The sequence below is a fragment of the Azolla caroliniana genome, unplaced genomic scaffold (assembly GCF_043228905.1).
Source record: "Azolla caroliniana isolate FFs.n. ecotype wild unplaced genomic scaffold, voAzoCaro1.0.p SCAF_1, whole genome shotgun sequence".
Classification (NCBI taxonomy): domain Eukaryota; kingdom Viridiplantae; phylum Streptophyta; class Polypodiopsida; order Salviniales; family Salviniaceae; genus Azolla; species Azolla caroliniana.
The window spans coordinates 28785640-28806279 of record NW_028230436.1 but is presented as its reverse complement, the minus strand read 5'-3'; the positions used below and the strand labels follow the sequence as shown (position 1 = coordinate 28806279).

Below are 20640 nucleotides of genomic sequence, written 5' to 3'. Positions count from 1 at the left end.
TTGTGAAAATGTATAAGAAGCTTATCTCAAGAACAAGGTTATGCCTTATTAATTAATACAAATGTATAATATTTATCATTTTTTAAATATCATTCATTTACTTTATTAGTATTAAACATTGTCACGTATAGACTTAGCAACACATTAATTATAATCTAAAGGACAAAGCAAAAGTGACTTTAAACATCATCCCAATTAGATGCAACAAATGGAGTTGTTTGTTGATGTCAAGGGTTGAAGCCAAGAACAATATTGAATAGAAAAAGAAGAAAATGAAAGGGAAAATCAGGAATTTGTATTGGCAATTGAGAATTTTACAAAGGTGTGCTGGAAATTAACTTGAAATTGTTCAATATTTGAGAATAATTCCTATATACCTATTTGTCAACGATGTAGATGTCTTGTTTATAACAAAAATAGAACTTCATTGATGTATGTAATTATATGATCATGCACACCGAACAAAGTTGCTCCCAAAGGGGTAGCTTTATAAATTGCTCCTCGGGTTGGGCATGTCCTATATTATAAACTTATATGCATAGACATACAGATAAACCGGGATGGGCTGCCTTGGCCAGGATTGCCATATGTATGAGACATATTGATTAGAATGCTTTGTTGAGGTGGATGTGAGAGACACCATGCGGCCATCCACTTATCGACCATGGACACGAGATGATATGCACAAAGGTATATATAATATGACACATGTGATGATGATTCATGCCCACTTGGGCCAGAAGGGTCTAGAGTGCGTGTTCTCTACGTTTGCGTTCTCAACCTCAACTATGTTCTCTTTATATATATATATGTAATATGTATATGTAAATCTGTAATACATATTCATATAGGCATATGCGCGATACATATAGAGTTTATAACCATATATTCATTCGTGGCCGATTTAGTACTCAATGAATGAATGACCTTTCCTGCTGTATTATTCATTGTATCTCCATCCCGACATTAGGCGATCTCTGCGTATCAAGCGAGAAGAGAAAAGAGCCCTTCCCTTTTGTCTCTGCAGAGCAGAACCACACCACACCCACTGGTAGAGACAAGGAAAGAAAGAGCAGGGAGACAGACTCTGTTTTGAAAGAGTGCATCCCCCGATAAAAATGGATTTCGAGTTGAAGAAGGCTAAGGAGAAGTGGGAGCGGGAGCAGAAACAGAGGAAAGCAGAGGCGAAGGCTCGCGCTGATCGGGAGAGGAAAGGGAGAGAGGAGGCTGCCCGGCTTCGAGAAGCCCTCGAGACTGCCCAACGACAACGCCGCATCGAAGAATCCCAGGCTGCTGCACAGGTCTCCAATCCTTTCATTCGTTTTGTTCATTTATTCATTCGTCTCATTCAAATGTTAAGTGAATGGACTTGGATCAAATTTCTTAATTAAATCTACTCTCAGTTCAATCACACATTTTGCAAGGGTTTTACATATCAATTCGTGGTCTGTTTCTTTGTGGACCTCACAAATTCGATTCTTTTCTCGATTAGGATACTGATGCGGGAATGGATATTTTAGATATCATGGCTCATTATTGGCAATAGATTTGGTAACGGGCCGGGAATAAAAAAACTTATATTATTCAACTTTCGAGCACAATAATCTTGCATAATTGATCAGATCTACCACAAGTTCCTGGGAACTAACTTCTATAGCATTTATTTTGCAAATAAGTTAAACATTAAGAAATTGATGAGAATACCTACACTAATTTTCCTGAACTAGGATTCCAATTCTAGGACCAAAGAGATTGAAATCGTCCTTCTAATACAGGCATGTGACTCTTTTCACTTAGAGGTTGTAGGGGCTTATATTCCCTTTGAACTGGGGTCTTGACCATTGCTTTATATTAGAAACATGTGCTCCATAAGCTATAAGATAATGGGGTGCCCTATTAAGTATGGTTTAATATAAAAGGCTAAATGAGCAATTAACTGGTAATGTTTGTGGTTCTATATTTATTTATGCACAGGAATTGCTGAGTGAGGAGGAGAGGATGAAGGGGAGAGGGGAAAATAAATGTAATCAAATTGAACTGCCTAAAATACCAGATATTCTTGTTAGCTAATAATATAACTCTCTAAGAGATAGAAATAGTCATAGATATAGGAGACATGACAGGGAGAGATATTACAATTGAAATTAATAAAATTGAGCATCCATTATATTCTTTATTTTAAATCTTTCAGGCCAGAATTCAAGAAGAGAGTGACCTGCATGTGGGAGATGGTATCAGGTTCAATGTTGTTCTTCAGTCTACCTTTGTTGCACGGGAAGGAGATAAAATAAATTTACCACCATCAGCATTTGAGCACCTTTCTTCTCAAGGAGCTCTAGATAAAGGGCCTATGTTTTTTGAAATTTCACTCGACAATGGGGATGAGATGAATGAGACCATGGAAAGAAGCACTCATTCTGGTGTTCTGCAGTTCACTGCTCCAGAGGGATATGCAGAGTTACCCTCACATGTGTGGAAAAACGTTGGCCTTTCTAACACAGCTACATCAACATCTACAGGGCCATTTATCAGGATTCGATATGTGAGGCTGCCTAAATGTACCTATGCGAAACTTCAGCCTGAGGTTGCAGAATTTGCAGATGTTCCGAACCATAAAGCTGTTTTGGAAACAAAGCTTAGGCAGCATGCGACTCTTTCCAAGGGGAATGTGCTAGTTGTTCAACATGGAGGAGTAGAGTATGTGCTGCATGTATTAGAATTAAAACCGTCTTCAAATGTGTCAGTATTGGAGACAGACATGGAAGTTGATGTGGTTCCAGCCATTTCTTCCCCAGGTTCGACCTCCCAGAGTGGCAGATTAGTACCTCTTCAAATAGACAAGCCCGAGAATGGATATGTAGAAGAAGGTGCCTACAAGTACTTCAAGTTCAGTCTTGACGAGAAACTTCGAGATGCTGCCAATAATGGGGACATAGATGTGAATGTCCAGTTGGAAATCGAGGGTGGGGGGATTACAAATGATGCAGATTTATATATAGCAGCACATCCAATGTTATTTCCAACTCAACATCAACATCAATGGGCTTCTCATGATATCGGCTCAAAGACAATTCACTTGATGAGTGCTCAGAAGAAATTGTCAGCAAGTTCTTTTAGTATTGGTGTGTTTGGCTACCAAGGTAATTCTTCATTCAAAATTTTGGTCCGCTCACAGCCACCTGTGCAGGCAAGTGTACAGCGACTCGGTGCTCATAGTGCCAGTGATTCTGAGGTGCAAACAGGATTTGAGATATGTGGAAACTGTAGGCAAGCAATTCCAACCAGAACGATTTCCCTACACGAGGCATATTGCAGGCGCCATAACATTGTTTGTGATCATCCAGGCTGTGGTGTTGTTTTAAGACATCAGGAGTTCAAGAAACATGTGCATTGTCCAAAATGCGGTGAATCCTTGCATTCAGATGAACTTCCAAAGCATTTGAAAGTCTATCACCAGCCCCAGCTTTGTGGATGTGGTGCTACTTTGGAAAGAGATGAAATGGTAAAGTGGAAGGCTTGAATTGGTGTCAAAAGTTGTAGTGAGCTTAGCCATTTTTTGTTGACATTCTTTTGTCTGGCTTGTTCAGGTTAAACATCAGGCAGATAGTTGTCCATTGCGAATAATTATATGCAGATTTTGTGGTGACATGGTTCAAGCTGGTGCAGGAGTAGATAACATAAGGGATAAGTTACATGGATTAACACAACATGAGTCTATCTGTGGCTCAAGAACAGCTCCTTGTGAATTGTGTGGCCGTGCAGTCATGCTTAAAGAAATGGATCTTCATAAAGTTGCCACCCACAATCCTAAGTCATCTCTTGATGGAGTAAGGCAAACCACCCCATCATTGTCTGGAACCTTTGACACTGCATTCACAAGCCCCCTTACAAGTATAGGATCTCCAATCATCAGCAAATGTCCTATTTGCAGCTGTACATTTGAGGGTACAGCTGCAGAAGTACAACTTAATGCTCATCTGGATAGTGAACACTTCATGGAAAGTACTCCACAGGAACATTTACCTGAAGTTGCTAGTAGTCTAAATTCCTCTTTTAGGAGTTCGTTGGCTATAGCCTGTCCAATATGTGGATTGGCTGTACACAGTGAACGGGATTTAAGCTTACACATTGATATGGTGCACTAACAGCTCCATTAACAAAGCTTGCTGCTTGCATGCAGTTAAATGGCAGCCTACACATATTGGTTGCTTATATATACTGAATGGTATTTGAATTGAGAACAGTTTATACAAAATTGTGGTGCTGTTGCATTTGGATGAGGAAGCTTAAACTTAGTCCTGCATTGAAAGGGGGAATGAGGCATTATCAGCCTTTATTTTGGAGATTGGCAGCAACTGAGGCATGAACAGATCTATAAGCTTTTTTGTTTAAAAACCATAATATTTTGTAACGAGATTCTGTTTAAACACTTGAATTACTTTGAATTGTTGAATTGCCATTTGTTGCATATTCCAGTTTTGTTGAGATGGTGTAACTTTGAAATTGACTGTATCATTTTACTGCTACTTACATACTTTAGTTAATCAATCTGAAACTCTTAGAATGATGTCTTGGCTACCTTTACCATGATTTGCAGGAGGGTTGATTAAGCAGATCTAAAACTCCTGTAGAGAATCGATCAAATCCTCTAAATTTACCTTTTAATTTAAAATTACTGTACATATTTTCCATTGAGAAAAATTTCCTTGATTTTGTATCTAACATAGCGAGACAATGCTCAGGCATACGATACACTTGTTAAGCTGGTTCTTAAATAAATGACAATAATTCATCTTGAAAATTATTCTGTGGCCTGATTATTATGTTGCATCTTCCTTGGTTGCTAATGTTAGTGACGTGCACAAGGCCATCAAGGCCAGAGGGAGGTGGTTGTGGGATGTGAAGACTTCAAAGGAAACTAAAACATTATGAAAATGGATCACCAACACTTTGCCATAATCAAGACGTGAAAAATAAATTTCCATCTTCTTGTGGATGTGTGGATATAATGTCCAAGTTATACTACAGCTTGCCCTATCAAGCACTACCGATAGTTGTGTATTACTTCCCATTACATATTTAGCCTTCGGTTAATCATGTAGTTTTGAGAAAGAGCAAAGTAAACCCAAGCCCATGGTGCAGTATTTGCGCCATACTTCTTCCGTACTGTTCTGAGTCTTTTCCATTCATTGTATTTTTTGCATCTATAATTGCTTGCCCATGAATATTTTCTTGCCCTCTAAATATGAACTTTATTGTTGCTGATCTCTGAAGTATTGAAGATCTTCTGGATAGTCAAAAGATGTCGGTAGCGACAAAAATCCAAACAAATATGTGTACATTTCAATGCCTAAGCTTTGGAGTCTTGTGCTTGGAATAATGAACTGATACTTCCATGCAGACATAAATTGAATGCAGAAAATCCATCTGAGATTAGCTGCACAGAATGTTCTCTGTTAGTATTGCTTTTATGAATGTATAAATTCGGGTTTATCACATGCAAATAAATGAGGATTAGACATAACATGCCTGATTCAAAAAAACGTCCAATAATGCATTGTTGGGCTCACAACATGTCATTTGACGTTGAGGCTGCTGCTGGATTCGCATATCAAAGATCTGATAATCCTGGACATCATGACCTCACTATCTCTCCAAATTTATTAGTTAGGTCTGGTCCAATGGTTTCAATGGTCATGTTTATACAACTTTGTGGCAATATCTACATTAATACAACATGTCATTTGACATTGAGGCTGCTGCTGGATTCACATATCAAAGATCTGATAATCCTGGACATCATGACCTCACTATCTCTCCAAATTTCTTAGTTACGTCTGGTCCAATGGTTTCAATGGTTTCAGGGTCTTTTCGATCAAGTTTGTTAACTCGTACAAGTTTCAATATGTTGTCCTCATTGATGGTACAAGAACCCTATATGTGGGCAACATGGTCCACTCCATACGATTTGTCCATGGAATCACATTGTCTGTAAATATTTTCCATCAAGGCATAACCAGCAGGGTCGCCAGGTTGAAGACGGACTGCAGAAATGAACGCATGTCTTGCAACCTCCACATTGCTATGTAGACAACATGCACTAAGCAGGCTTAACCAAACAGCAAGGTCAGGTTGCATTGGGGATTTTTGTAATACTTCTTCAGCTTTTGCGCACTTACCTGCACGTCCAAGGAGGTCTATTATGCTGGCATAATGTTTCAACTCTGGTATTATAGCTGAGTCTTTGATCATTGACACAAATATTTCAAAACCCTTCTCAACATGGCCAGTATGACTGCAGCTAGAGAGAAATGAACAATATGTCAGTTCATCTGCTGCAATGCCTTCTATGTTCATTTTCTCTAAAAACTGGATGCTTGTTTCATAGTTTCCCTCCCGCCCAAAACCCGCAATGCACGAACTCCAAGACACAACATCAGGCTGAAACAGCCCATTCAAAATTGCCTCGGCATCTGTCATGCATGCAGAGCTCCCGTATGCATGGATGAGACTAGTTGACAGAAGAGGGCATGAATAATTTTCACCAAGAACAATGATGAAATTAATCTGGTAACATGCCTCCAAGCTCCCGATTCCTATGAAAGCTTGTAGGATACAAACGAGTGTGACATCATTGATCATCTGGTCATCCTTGATCATTTGCACGTAGAGGTGTATAGCTTTCTCATAATTGTTCTGTTCGACGTATATGCAAATCATTGCATTCCATGTGACAAGGCTATGCTCAAGAAGGCTGTAAAATGTAGCTTCTGCTTCACATGCAGCATTGCAGTTGCCATACATAGTGACAAGAGCGCTGCCAACAAATGCATCTGTGGAGGCACCTTTGATGTTCATGGCATCGACATGAAGTGCCTGGCCTATTTCCAACACAACCTTTTTCATTGGCCTCCCTTGTTTCTCAGCAGTCCCCTTCTCAGCAAGGGTACAACATGCTTGAAGGGCAGTGACCAAGGTCTGTTGATCTGGTTTTACACCCTCCAGCTGCATCTCTCTGTAGAGCTGCAAAGTCTTCCGTCCTTCACCTCTCTCCAAATATGCTGAGAGCATTGTATTCCACACCACAACATTTCTCTTTGTTATTTTCTCAAATACATATTCAGCTTTAAGCATACATCCACACCTACTATACATACTAATTAGGGTACATGCAACAAAGATGTTTGACGTAAAACCCTTTGTCCAGGCATGAGTATGCACTGCCTGGCCAATTTCCAAGCAGGATTCTACATTAATCTTCCCTCCGATCAAATCATCAGCATCGAGACAACAAGCTTTCAGTGCAAGGACAATTGTCCGTTCATCATCGTGATAGAAACTCTGTTCCTGCATTAACCTGAACAACTGTAAGGACATCTTTCTTTGTCTATGCTCAAGATAGGCAGAAAGCATGACATTGCATAACACAACATCTTGCTTGGGTGCCTTGAGAAAGACATTCTCTGCTTCTATTATTTTTCCACACCTAGAGTACATACTTATAAGAGTGCTTCTAACAAACATATTTGAGTCAAATCCCTTGAGCAAGGCATCGGCATGTAATGCCCTTCCAATCTTCAGGAATATATATTTAGTTGAGCTTCCTTTCAGTACAAAAGGTTCTTCTCTATCAACAAAATCTCCACATGCTTGCAGAGCTGTCGCAAGGCCCATCACATCTGGAACCAGACCTTTGCTATGCATTTGTAAGTAAAACTGCAGAGCCAGATTCTCTTGGCCCTGCTCCACATACACTGAGAGCAATGCATTCAAGGAGATAATGTCATGCTCTAGCATCCTCCTGAACACGTTCTCTGCTGCTGGTATGTTTCCACATTTCCCATACATACTTATAAGGGCATTGCTCACATAGATTCTTGCCTCAAACCCTTTCCTCCGAGCATTAGCATGTAGTGCCCGGCCAATCTCTAGTGATATCTGTCTGGTTGATTCTTCCTTCGATGCAAGGCTGGCACATGCTTGAACACAGGCCACAAATGTCCACTCATCCGGGCATATGCTTTCTTCCTGCATTTGTGCATACAATTTAAAAGCATTATGCTCTTGCTGATGCTTAACATACCCTGAGAGCATGGCATTCCAAGCCACAATATCAGGCTCTAATAATGCAGCAAAAATACTCTCAGCTTCTGCAATGTCATCATACTTGCTGTACATGCTTATAAACATGGTTCCAATAATGACATCAGATCTGAATCCCTTCTTCCAAGCATCAACCTGTATTGCTTGGCAGATCTTGACAGGAACCGTTCTTTTTGCTATGGTCTCTCCTTTCTCTTCGAAACTGTAACATGCTTGCAGGGCAAGCATCATAGTTTCATGGTCTGGATCCATACCTTCCTCATGTAATTTCCTGTACAATTGGAGCGCTTTCACACATTCGTTTTGCTCCATATATAAGGAGAGCATCACATTCCATGAAATGATACTTCGTGCTGATAGCCCAAGGAACACATTTTCTGCTTCATTAGCACATTTACATCGGCTATACATGCTAAGAAGTGTGTTTGCAACAAATGCGTTTGATGCCAAAAGCTTCCTACGAGCATCCGAATGTAGTGCTCGTCCTATTTGGCAAGAGCTCAATCTTTTCTCCGAACCATCATCAGCATCAGCAATAGCATCAAAGCTGCATGCTTTGAGGACAGCCACAAAAGTAAGAGGGTTTGCATTTACACCTTCCTCGTGCATCTGTCGGTAAAGCTTGATCGCCTTCTCTGACGCACTATTCCAAACGTAAGAGGCGAGCATTGCATTCCATGACACTACATTGCGTTGTGGCAAATGAAAGAACACACATTCTGCGTCCGGTAAACTTCCACACTTTCCATACATACTCACGAGAGTGCTTCCCACATAGACGTCCCGCGTAAAATCTCTCTCTTCTGCATTCATGTGGAGCTTCATACCTTCTTGAACATCAGAAATACTTCCACACGCTTTTAGAAGACATACAAAAGTATACGGGCTAGGTTGGGCAGCACTGATCTCGGAATCACTATGAACACTGCGTTTCTGTGTGAGACAAGGGGCGTTTGTGAAGCTTTTTTGTGGCCATCTGAAGAGCCAGAGAACCATGATGCTGCCACCATAGCTCCTGCTGCTGCTGGTTGAGGAAATGAATCACCATTTACTTCAAATTACAGAGTTAGCCCCTCATATTCTAAACTCTAAGCTACCGCGAGACTTCATAACCAATATATCTTGCTAGCCTTGATCAACAATGAATCGACTCTTTTCTAGAGTATCATTTCGATCCGTATGTATACATTTGTTTTTTGGATTAAATAATATCTAGATTCTCCTTGTAAAAGCTGTTGCAATCACATGCAAGTTCGCACTCAAGTAAACATTAATGTATCCTTAGATTTGGTTCAACGATTCTATGATATGTCAATCATTCTTGTCACGGTTATTAGAGTTCCATTCGTATTCATTGCTAAGAAGAGATTATAATGTAGTTCAAGATACACTTGTAATTTGATTATATGATGTCTCAATTTGTTCTTGTAGTAATTACTACAATCCCATGCAAACTCATCGTTGAGAAGACACTCACTTTAAGAAATGGACTTAGATAATCTAGGGTACATTATTGAAGCTAACTTTTTACTATTAGATAATGTGATGTCTATTTGCTTAAGAATTCATGTGAAGTTTGGATTCAACTGTTATCATGGATCAATCAATCCCCAACCTTTATAAACTTCATATTTATTTGCCATTCATGATAAAGATTTCTTTCAATTTGCTCCATGTAGATCTATATTCGCTCAATCAAAATGTGTAACCTACCAACAAATCATGGAATTAATTCCATACATCAAATTTATAAGACATTAGTTTGCATCAAATATATCCACATGGCTCACTTATGAAGAATCCATAAGACACTGTGGGATTATTGGTTTTCACCCAATGTATGGGAAAGAATACAATGTTCATGGATAATAATATATACAAGCTCCAACAAAGACACCACATTACAGCCAAGGCCCAAAAGTAACATCCTGTAAATCTCTTTTTACTACAATTTGCCATAATGGATTATCAATGATCGTGACAAACCTAGAGAAGGAACCTTTCAATGTCCCACCGAACATTGCATGGTGTATAACTATGGGGCTAAATTGACCCTTACGTTCAACATTACATAAAACATCCCACTGATATTATTATTGTACTTGCCAAATTTCATACATCTTAAAATGTGAGCAAGCACCACAAATATTCCTAGATTTTTTCCATTTATTATTTTGTTAGGTTTTCTTTAAACAAGCTTTTGCTCCTTCGCAGCAAAAGTATTCCTAATTGCTCAAGGAAATTCACCCAAGAGTTTAGACGAATTACATTTTCGTGAAGGGGCATTCTGTCATGACTTTGCCTCTATTCAAATGGATAACCAACACTTTCTTTTTGTAAATACTATAAAATCCATGGGTGATCTGACAATTTGATTTTCACCAAACCATTCAAAGCATGAGAGCAACCATATACATCCACAAAAATCAACACTTCTCCAAGTAACTGACAACTGCCAGCACTTCTATGGTATGTATATACATAATCTTCTAGAAAGTATGAATCACCTTGTAAAAACACAGGAGCCACAGTAGGAACTCTTCTAAGGTAATGATTCACTGGCCTCACAAGGACAATACATCACCATCTCCGTCCAAAGACCTAATTATGAGGTTGTCATCAAATAATAACACTTGCCAATTAATCATTTGCATTGCATAAGACAAGCATTTCAACTATGCATTGATACTCGTCCATTGGGGAAAAAGACTATTTTCTTCTTGATTACCTAACTATTTGTCAAGTTATTACAGGATGTGCTAAAGTAATAGATCAATGATGACCTATAATACTGGCAACAATCTTTGTGTAAGTTTGGAATACATTAGAAACTTCAAGGCAAAATACAGCTGATATGGATCAGGTTAATTGATATTTTACATCCAACGCAAGTGGAAACAGACCCTTTGCTCATGATACATGTGTGCGATCTCACTCTCCATCCCTCTCTTCACACAAATAAATAGCACATCTGAGTACAAGTAGAATTGCCACGTCTCTCTACAAACACCGCCCAAATGCAGCAAAATATCGTTACTCATTCAAGTTGAGGTGGCCTTTTCTCAATGCTGAAGGTGACCACACTCACTTGTGCCAGAGGCGGTCACTTGCCTCTTAGAAACATAGAGACCGTACTCAGTATTGGATTCTCTGAATAAGCCTTTATTGAATGCTTACTCAGAGAATGCCCATTATTCCAAAGAGAGCCTTTTCCAAACAGTCTGTGACCCATGTCCAAAATGGTTGGATTGATCTTGCGAAGTGGCATTTCGTAACTCGCCCTATAGTATCTAACCCCTCCCTGTTCCAAACGAGGCAAACTAATAAGAAAAAAACATACTATAAATTGCATGAGATACTCTCAATAGAAACATAAACATATATTATATTTGCCTCATCACGGTATGTTTCTGCATCCAGTGTATCGGCAAATTGCTCCTCAATATGAATCACATCCTCTGCATCTTCTAGTATTGCTCCCTTAGAATCCTCTCGTATGCGATCCTTTCCTGATTGTAGCTGCCCTTCAATTCCTGAGTAGCCTTTGGTTTGTGCCATAGATTCTTTCTTTCTCTGCCCAAAAGTGGTGTCATCTGCCTTACCACTATCACTTCCACCATCATCTTCATATGCAACATCCACGATGTCTTCATTGCTGTTAGCTTTATTCAATGCACCATTCTTTTCTTCATCTGCTATAGAATTTGTTCTCTCCCAAATAGATGTTTTGGTTCTGTAACCATCTTTACTCTCCTCCACACCTAGCATCCCATGACTTCTGGGCTGTTCACAAGTGAAAATTTCACCTTAGTTATTTTTCTCAAAATGTAAGTTTTGAGTCTGGACAATCCAAAAACAAATAGGAATCCCTGTAGTACCTCAGTTTTCAATCTAAGAAACAGCCTTTCTGGAGTCATGGCAGCGTCAGCTTCAGTTGTATTCCAATGATCTGCATAATTACCAAATTTTTCCTCATGGCCATGTTTGCGTCGGACACCAGAGCATACTACACACGAACAGCCAGCCTTGTGATGCCCTGTCCTGGGAAGCATATTATGGTTTATCAGGATTCGTGATTTGAATAGGACAAATGTCCAACTTTATTTAGCAAACATCATTTCATTACTCCTTTTCTGTACTAACCCTGAAACTCGGCGTGGCTTGCCAGGACTTCCATGAGAATCAGCATCAAAGTCATAGTACTTGCCGGATATCATATGGGAATTTATGTAATTCTTATACTTCCCTTGAATCATGTAGGAATCAGAGCCCTTGTACTTTCCAGGTGTCATCCCATGGGAATCATGATGCTTTTTATATTGATGTTTGTCAGCGTTGTCAGTATGCCTCAATACTGAGTTTCTGGCACTTTTTTCACCTTCCCGAATATGCACTGAAAAAACAATTCTGTATGAGTACCAAATTAAACCATCAAAAGATATGAGGCAGAAAACCATAAAATCTGATGGAAAACAAGAGGCTGGTCCAAATTTATGTCAGAATTCATCAACTCATGATTGCAAAAAATTACCACTCCTGCATAAGCTAGGAGTGAGAACACCAATTGTCAGTGGTAGCCACTTCTACAGGCAGAAAGAACCACTGATCAACTGCAATGATAATTAGGTGTTGAAGGCAGCCAGTACATCAGCCAGGATTCAGGAGGCAACAAGTTTAGAGGAAAAAAGGGATATTTAAACATGGCCATAAATAGACAATTTTATTGTCAGGTGTTGATGTTCTTGTAGTGGAAGGCACAATAATATGAACAAGGACGCTTCGTTAGAATTTAGCACATGCCCAACATATTAATATCCAAATACATGCACATTAAATAGATTGAGATAATATACTATAAATAATCAACACGAGGGTGGTGAATTAGATATCCTTATGAAGAATTGTGATCTTTGGAAGATGTTCAAAGTTCAAAATAGAAAGAAGAGAGAAAGTTGTGTCTCAGTTAAATATACTCAAAAGTCTAATCACTAGATGATCTACTCTAACAGATAGATCTATGAAGTGTAAACATGAAACTACTAAATGATACAAACTTTAGAAATGAAGTTGGACTATACACACCTGAAGATCATGGATTGCCAAGTTGAATAATCATTTACAAGCATAGTATAAAAGAATAATAATAATAGAGGATTGATTTAACACACAATCTACTATAAAGGTTACTACCTTTCAGAATTGGAGCCTGTGGTGGATGCTCTTTGGCAATTGCCTGCTGTTCTATCTTTTTCTTCTTATGTGACTTGTATACAGATATGATGCTTGGCCCTCCCCGATTTAGAAAGAATGTATCCAGATCATCATTAAGAATATTGAAAGCCGCTTCTTGCTCTCCGTGCAATCCACTTGCAACCTCAATTGGTGGTATCTTTGTAGCTTTCCTTTTCGTTGCATGTTGCTCAGTGAAACCTGATGGGATTTCAGCGTGGAAGATATTCAAGAGTCAAAAATTATATCTATTTAAAATATAAGATATGACTCATGAGCACAACACAAGAAATCTAGATTTCTTGAAGGAGAACACAGATTCATTCAGTTATTTCTTCAGCCCTAAACAAGGATAAGCAAAACATTTTAATAAAGAATTTAATTTCCTTGTCAGATGACACACAGTCATCCTGTTCCAGCATCTTTCCTCATCCCTTACATAAATCCAGCAGACACAGATATCATAGATGTTTCAATGTAGTTGATAATATTTCTAAGGTTAGATACATCATGAGTTAAACCTCAGCTCACCACCTACCCAGTTATAGAAACAAAGTCAATTTCTCATAGCAATGTAACTATATATCATGTATAAAGTTATGCACTACTAGCATTCCGTAAACCACTGAATTCAAAATTTTGAAATTGCTTCACTGTTATTTCATACCAATACATTTTTTTGTTGAATTTGCTGGTTTTTCTTCTTCTTTTATTGTTCCGAATGTCATTTCGCTCCGAGTGTCATCTAAAAATACCTTTTGCTTTATATTTGCAACCCCAAATTCTGACTGTGAAGCATCCGGTCTTCTACCTTGAAACCTGAATGTCACTGGTTAAGCATTCAAATGTTAGGGAGGTATAAGGGATTCAACAAATTATCATGCAAGTACACTGCAAAAGCCATTAATTGCAACTGAACAATACAGAATATAAGAAAATAAATATTTGAGATGCCATGATCACCAACTGGAGTAATTGGAACCCTAGAATGAAAAACACTTCAAACGCAATTCCTAAAAAGATCTGACAGGAACAAATATAACTTGTGGAACTGTACTGACAAGAAGCAGAGAATGGGACCATGGATAAACACCTGTTCTGGGATTCAAAGAAACATATCAAAGAAGAAACAGAGGTCAACAACTGAACCAACATCAAATATATGGATATATTCCTCATGGCAAGATAAATGTTGGAACTGCCACATCATCTCCTCTTAGTTTAAAGCCTGAATGAAAAGGAGCATGTGTATACAACTCATCCAATTTGAGGAGATATTTATTCAATGAAGATCCTGAATAGCATAAGTTTATGAAATATTTCTGTCTGACATAAACAGAAACGGAGATTACTACTTTAGAAAACAGGATACAACATTTTCTTTTGTGGCTATGCTATACAGTTTTTGTTCCTAGTTTCGGCCTGTTTAATATGTTTTGCTTTATCTTTTACTTCTGCTGATAGTTGTATAATTTTCTCTCTCCCTCTTGCTTGTTTTAGAAAAGAGAGCTGTATATCATCTCGCAAATTCCTTCCAAATTGCCATGCAGCCAAATTCTGAAGTACAAATAACAGTATGTATAAACGCCATTACCAAGAAACTCAGCCATATGATTCAGAAACAAAATGCAAGATACACCACATGGTGGCGTATATCTCCAAGTAATGATAACGACAACACCCCCAAACTTTGGAGAAATCTTGCTGTCTTTCCTAAGCTTCCTGGAAAAACTTGTTCATACATCTCATTGGATCTTCAAAGTAATAAAGTACTATCAATTGTGGGATAGACTGTATCTCTGTGATGATTCCCAAAGTCATTGCGTAGAATCATGTCAAGTGTGCCATGGAATGCCCAGAAACTGTCAGCATAAAGACAGAATTTGAGAATGCCCCTTGCAGGGTAAATGAATGCCCCCGTTAGGTGGTAAATAAAAACCAAAAAGAGCACACGCATAATCTTTGCTGACGTGGAAGACATCAAGATTCTGATGCAGCTTTTTCCAAGTCTCCTTATTGGGAAGACAAACGCACCATTTTTGTCAAGTCAAGTTAATAAAATCACTGACCAGGTAGCAACCAAGTAAGACCATCTGAAACTCTCCACAGGAAAAGCAGTCAACGCAGATTCAAAATGCAAAACACCTCTGCCAATAAAGTGTGCCTTCCACCTGCAGAACTAAAAAGTTATCCAAAGAAGATCTAGACCTGCCCAAAGCCACAGGACCATATCCAACACAGAGCAGATTATCATCCGCAAACTCCTGATGACACAGCCCTTGGTCAGCTGATAAGTGGAGGTAACAACCTCACATAGCAATGATTGGGCTCTAATAAAGCATAACATAGACTCTGTATAAAAGAGGAAAACTTAAGGCGTTCAAGAGCAGCTCAATCAATCAGGAAGAGCTGCCAAATCAGAACCAGCATGTTGCAGATGGGAAGCTGTAAAGAAATCTCCATTCCCTTTATATGCTTTATAGATGGATAGATAGATTCTGTTTCCACCCTTGAGATCAAATATGACCTATGGGACCAGAGTGAAACACTTGCATCTAATATGTGTGGGGTTGATTCGTGAATTTCGATCTTCAAAAATTTTACTGATGAATGTAAATGTTGCAATTGTGCGTACATTGTGACCGCAAGAGAAATACGTATGCAGACACGTCTGGATTGATAATATGCAAAAAGCAGACTTGAATGTGATTGAAGGTGCAGTACTGTAGCAGACTGATACTCAGACTCATGGACTTGATCGGGCAAAATATCTATGGTCAATGAGTCTCCTTGACACTGTCCCAGCGCCCTGTCTTATATTGAAGAGAATGTGTGCTATGTTGTATGGAAGCAATGAGTCAGATGATGGACAAATGGATGGGCTCTAGCATGTAGAGAAGTAACGCAAACGGAAAGGCAATGGTGAGAAAGAAGTATTTAGCAAATCAAAAGAAAAAATATTGTGGTTATAATCAAAGTTAGCAAGATTAAGGCCCAAGGGTGGAAAAGCTGAATTGATATCTGCATTTCCTCAGCGTATTTGTCCCCTAATAAAAATGAAATTTGCTACTTTTCATATATGACATTTGATGCCATCAATGAAGACTTGTTTTCATAGTCACAATTCACGAGAGAACCAGATGATTAATTCCAAATATCCAATTCAACGCCACCTCATGTAGACATCAGTGAGGAAATAATAATAAATTAGAACTTTGTTTCTAACTTTTGGAAATCAAAGCCTATTTAATATGTACATGACCTAAACATGTAAAGTCAGGCACTCATTCCAATGCTTTAACCAGCAAATGTTTCTTAAGAAATCACACTTTTTATATTGAGAACTGAAACTCTCTAGCCGATTAGAAATAGATTTGAGGGAAAACCCTAACTTTGAAATAATTTGCACCGCATTAGATTGTTACCGCATGAAAAGCATCAAAGATTTCACAAAGAGGCCTTAAAATTCCACCAATCTTTAATTCATGCAATTTGTCCATTAAACATAAGAGCAACCTGAAGGCTTCTCGGTATATAAGCCAGCCGCAGTCCAATATTTCATGAAGTTCTTCTTTACTCTTCCCAAAAGGTCAAGGATTGGGTCTCCTTTCTGATTATAGATGCGGCAGTTGGTCCAAACAAGCTGGATATCTTCATAAACATCTTGAGAGCTCCTATACTTACTGCCCCTTTCTAAATGCTTACATATGGTTCCCAGATCCATGGGTCTTTTCACAATATGAAAATAATCCTGGCAATACAACCCAAAATTCAATAATGCAGGATAATGTTAGCAAATACTCAGTGCACCAACACAAGCATCTCACCGGGATCCCAAGAGCAATTGGATCTACAGGAGCATTGAATGGTTCAGCTGCTTCCATCTTCATGATCTTCCTCACGACCTATCCAGATTTACATAAATTTCCAGTCTTGATATGAAAATATAGCAAAATAACTGATTGACAAAGAAGCAAACATCCCTTGCAAAATTTGCTCATCCATGTAGAGAATTAAACATGACATTGAATGGAATCTGAAAATCATGATTACGATCATTTACGGGTACCGTGCATCGAGCAAAATCACATCATCAAACTCTTGATATAGCCATCAAATATGTATCAAATGGAAAGACAGAAAATTGTATGGGATAAAGTATATTACTCAAGCAATTTTAAGGGCCCACAAGTTTCAACCCAGGATTTTTTCATTTGCAGAGAATTAAACACAGACTTTGAAAATCAAAAGTTTCATCATCCATTGACCTCATACATCAAAGAAATAAAAAATTCAGCAAACCATAACATAAGATACACCATTGAAACAAGCTTAAGGGTCAGACAGCACACACAAAATATTATAACAATAAAGATTTATGGAAGAAGCTACATGCACTGATGTTAACTATCAAGATAAGTGGAGTATGGAAATACCCTTAGGGAAGCACTAAGTTCATCGTCCTGATCATAGTCCCTTGAAAACACATGCTTTTTGGACGCTTTCTTTTTCCCTAAAAAAGAACTCACTTCTGATACATAATTATGACTGTGATTATAATTTCTCTGCATTCGATCCTCTTCTCGGAACTTGGACGGTTTCACTTTCGGGCGGACGCTGCCGCGACGAGGAGTAGCATAGCCCATGGCCATCGGACCAGAACCACTTGGAATATCCTGCATAGAATCCACAACTTCGTCTTCGTCTCCTCCTTCATCGTGATCATGATAATCATCAGATCTTTCACTGGAGGAGGTTGCAAGGGCAGAGTCACTATAATTGTCACCATGGCCCGAGGAATCTTTGTGTATGTTGTATCTTGGGGCACCCCTGGGACCTCTCTTTCGCTTAGTCTTCACAGTACCAAAAGGCATGAAATTCCGAAATCCTTCAGTTCTAAAATGGCCATCCATGTCTTCGTACTCATATGCAACTCCATCATCGTCATCGTCATCATCTTCTTCTTCTTCTTCTTCTTCTTCCTCGTCATCAGTGTCATCCTCAGAAATAAGAGGAAGGGGGAAAGGAGGAGGAGCAGATTTGCGGAAGAAAGCTCCTTTCAACTTCACCTTCGTCATAAGGTTACGCAGACCATATACATATACATATATATATATAAAGAACGAGATATGTGGTTCCTGTACTAACCTTTTCCTTTCCGAGCAGAGGGAATGGCAGCAAATTAACGCGGCGGATGATGCAGAAATTGAAGCGCAGGAGGGGAACAGAAGAAGTGGGAAGAGTTAAATTTTTGAAATTTCAGAGAGTGAGTGAGAGAGAGAGAGAGAGAGAGAGAGAGAGACCAAGTAGTAGGTGTAGGAGTGGAAGTAGTAGAAGACGTATGTAGTGGGAGGAGGAGAGGAGGGGAGAAGGGGAGAAGGAGAGAGAGAGAGAGAGAGAGAGAGATGTACATATGTCTCATTAGAGAGAAGAGCCCATCACACACACACACACACACACACACACACACACACACACACACACAGATAACTACATACATACATCACATACATACATATTCTCTTCCATAGACTTCTTCTAACACACTACATATATGTATTATTGTAATTTGTATATATATATATATATATCTTCTCTTCCTCTCCCTCTCTCCACACACACATACACATATTTCAACACAATTGTGGTTCTTGCCAGGGAAGGAAGGAAAGGTTGGTTGGTTGGTTGGTACCCCCCCCCCCCCCCCCCCCCCCCCCCAGAGCTCCAAACCAAAACACCCAAAACACCCAAAACACAATATCTACTCTCTCCCCTCGTTCCTTCACAGTCCTTTATCCCCGTTGTTGTTGTTGTTGTACGACAACTCACCTTGTTGCGACGTGGCAGAGTGTCCATCTTGCCTATCCAAGGGTTCTCTCCCTCGCGAATGTCGTCCATCCCTCTTTGGTTGTTGCATATATAGGAAGCCTTTTGTCCCGCGTTGTTGTTTCATCTTCACGTATCCCAACATTTTGTGATTAGGCATCACGTGTCTGCAAGAATGTGAGTCAAGGTTTTTTTTTGTGTGTGTGTGTGTGTGCGCGCGCACACGCATGCACGCTTTAACAATGCATTTGTGGTCCCCCAAAGTATATGTGTCATTTTGTATCAGCATGATGCCATCTCCCTCCTTCAACGATGGCAAGTCCCATGAGTTGCAATCCATAAATTGGAACTTGGCTTATTAAGATACCAAGGATGATTTTTTGTTGCATAACTTGTTGCACATAATCTTGAAGTATGTACTCAGGTCCATCAAAAAGGTGAATTGGAAGTTGGGAAGGATCAACTTGATCCAGAATGGAACAATACACAATGTGCTCCAATAATGAGATTGTGGAACACTAGGTGGAGACACATTTGATCAAACACAATGTCATTGATTGCACAATGAACCATTGCATTGATAGTATAACTTGGCACATGCCTTGGTGATCTTCACCTTATGTCACATTAGCCACAAAAGATCCAACTTGAAACTCAGGCATCTCTTTGACGAATCAAGGCAATGATGATTTGCATCTGATTTATGATTTGAGGTTGAGATTCTTGACAAAGTTAAAGCATTAAAAACTTTCATATTTCTCAACTTATATTGCACATTTGTTAAGGTATATGTATTAATTGTATTCTTGCCATGAATATTGGATAACAAAATGCTAAACTTATGGTCAAATGCAAATATTGAATGGAATTGTTGTGCTTAGTTCATACATGCTTGCATATGAATCCACTTGTATCTAAATATTGGTAAACAATGAACAATTGGGCAATTCCCGTGCTTGCTATACTATATGGTTTAAAATGGTCTACTAAGTGGTTGACGGGGTTGAAACCTTATTTTGGTTCATTTATCATTTTCTTGAACAATTGACAAATCAGCAAAGATGCATTGTTTGCAAACCAGTATGTTAAAATATTGTTTGCAGGTTTTGTGGTTTTATACAGCTTTTATAAAAAACAACACATTGTCTTTAATTCTCTATTTTAATGAAGATGATTGAGGATATTGAGCTCCCAGCTTATGATTTAATTTCCTGTCATTACCAACATTCCGTTTAATCTTTTGCTTGCATCTAATGTCCTTTCTCGCAATTATTGCTTTGGAAATAGATGTTTTAACATTTTGATGACAATCAAAATGATGGGACCAAGAGTTGTGCTCTCTATCTTCTGGATTTACTCATTGGGATAAAAGCTTATATATGCATAACTAATATATCATCTTTCATTTGTTATACTTGAATGATAAGATTATATTAAACATAACAAAGGAATCCAAGCGTCGTGGGTAAGGTAAGCCAGGTT

At 38.8% G+C, this 20640-nt stretch overlaps 3 protein-coding genes across 4 annotated transcripts; 1 reads left to right on the top strand and 2 right to left on the bottom strand.

Moving 5' to 3' along the window:
- The first annotated feature begins 1041 nt into the window (after nucleotides 1-1041).
- LOC147869488 (Ubiquitin fusion degradation UFD1 family protein) lies at nucleotides 1042-4468 on the top strand. The gene is made up of 3 exons (XM_087330032.1): nucleotides 1042-1301; nucleotides 2192-3502; nucleotides 3588-4468. Exons 1-3 carry the CDS (start codon nucleotides 1119-1121, stop codon nucleotides 4143-4145), a joined length of 2052 nt encoding a protein of 683 aa, XP_087186158.1. The 5' UTR covers nucleotides 1042-1118; the 3' UTR covers nucleotides 4146-4468.
- Nucleotides 4469-4541: 73 nt separating this feature from the next.
- On the bottom strand, nucleotides 4542-9174 carry LOC147869487 (pentatricopeptide repeat-containing protein At5g39350-like). 2 transcript variants are annotated; one of them, XR_015530784.1, is made up of 2 exons: nucleotides 5545-9174; nucleotides 4542-5451 (listed from the first exon to the last, which is right to left on the bottom strand). XR_015530784.1 is itself a non-coding variant. In XM_087330017.1 (1 exon), the coding sequence occupies exon 1, from the start codon at nucleotides 9097-9099 to the stop codon at nucleotides 5935-5937; it is 3165 nt and encodes a 1054-aa protein (XP_087186143.1). In that variant the 5' UTR covers nucleotides 9100-9174; the 3' UTR covers nucleotides 5439-5934. The 2 variants fall into 2 exon arrangements, 1 of the variants encoding a protein (XP_087186143.1); XM_087330017.1 differs by having other exon boundaries at nucleotides 5439-9174.
- A 1631-nt stretch (nucleotides 9175-10805) lies between these two features.
- LOC147869486 (uncharacterized) lies at nucleotides 10806-18592 on the bottom strand. The gene is made up of 9 exons (XM_087330007.1): nucleotides 17769-18592; nucleotides 17160-17237; nucleotides 16849-17083; nucleotides 14000-14161; nucleotides 13294-13533; nucleotides 12247-12496; nucleotides 11982-12144; nucleotides 11497-11886; nucleotides 10806-11404 (listed from the first exon to the last, which is right to left on the bottom strand). Exons 1-9 carry the CDS (start codon nucleotides 18408-18410, stop codon nucleotides 11207-11209), a joined length of 2358 nt encoding a protein of 785 aa, XP_087186133.1. The 5' UTR covers nucleotides 18411-18592; the 3' UTR covers nucleotides 10806-11206.
- Nucleotides 18593-20640: the final 2048 nt, after the last annotated feature.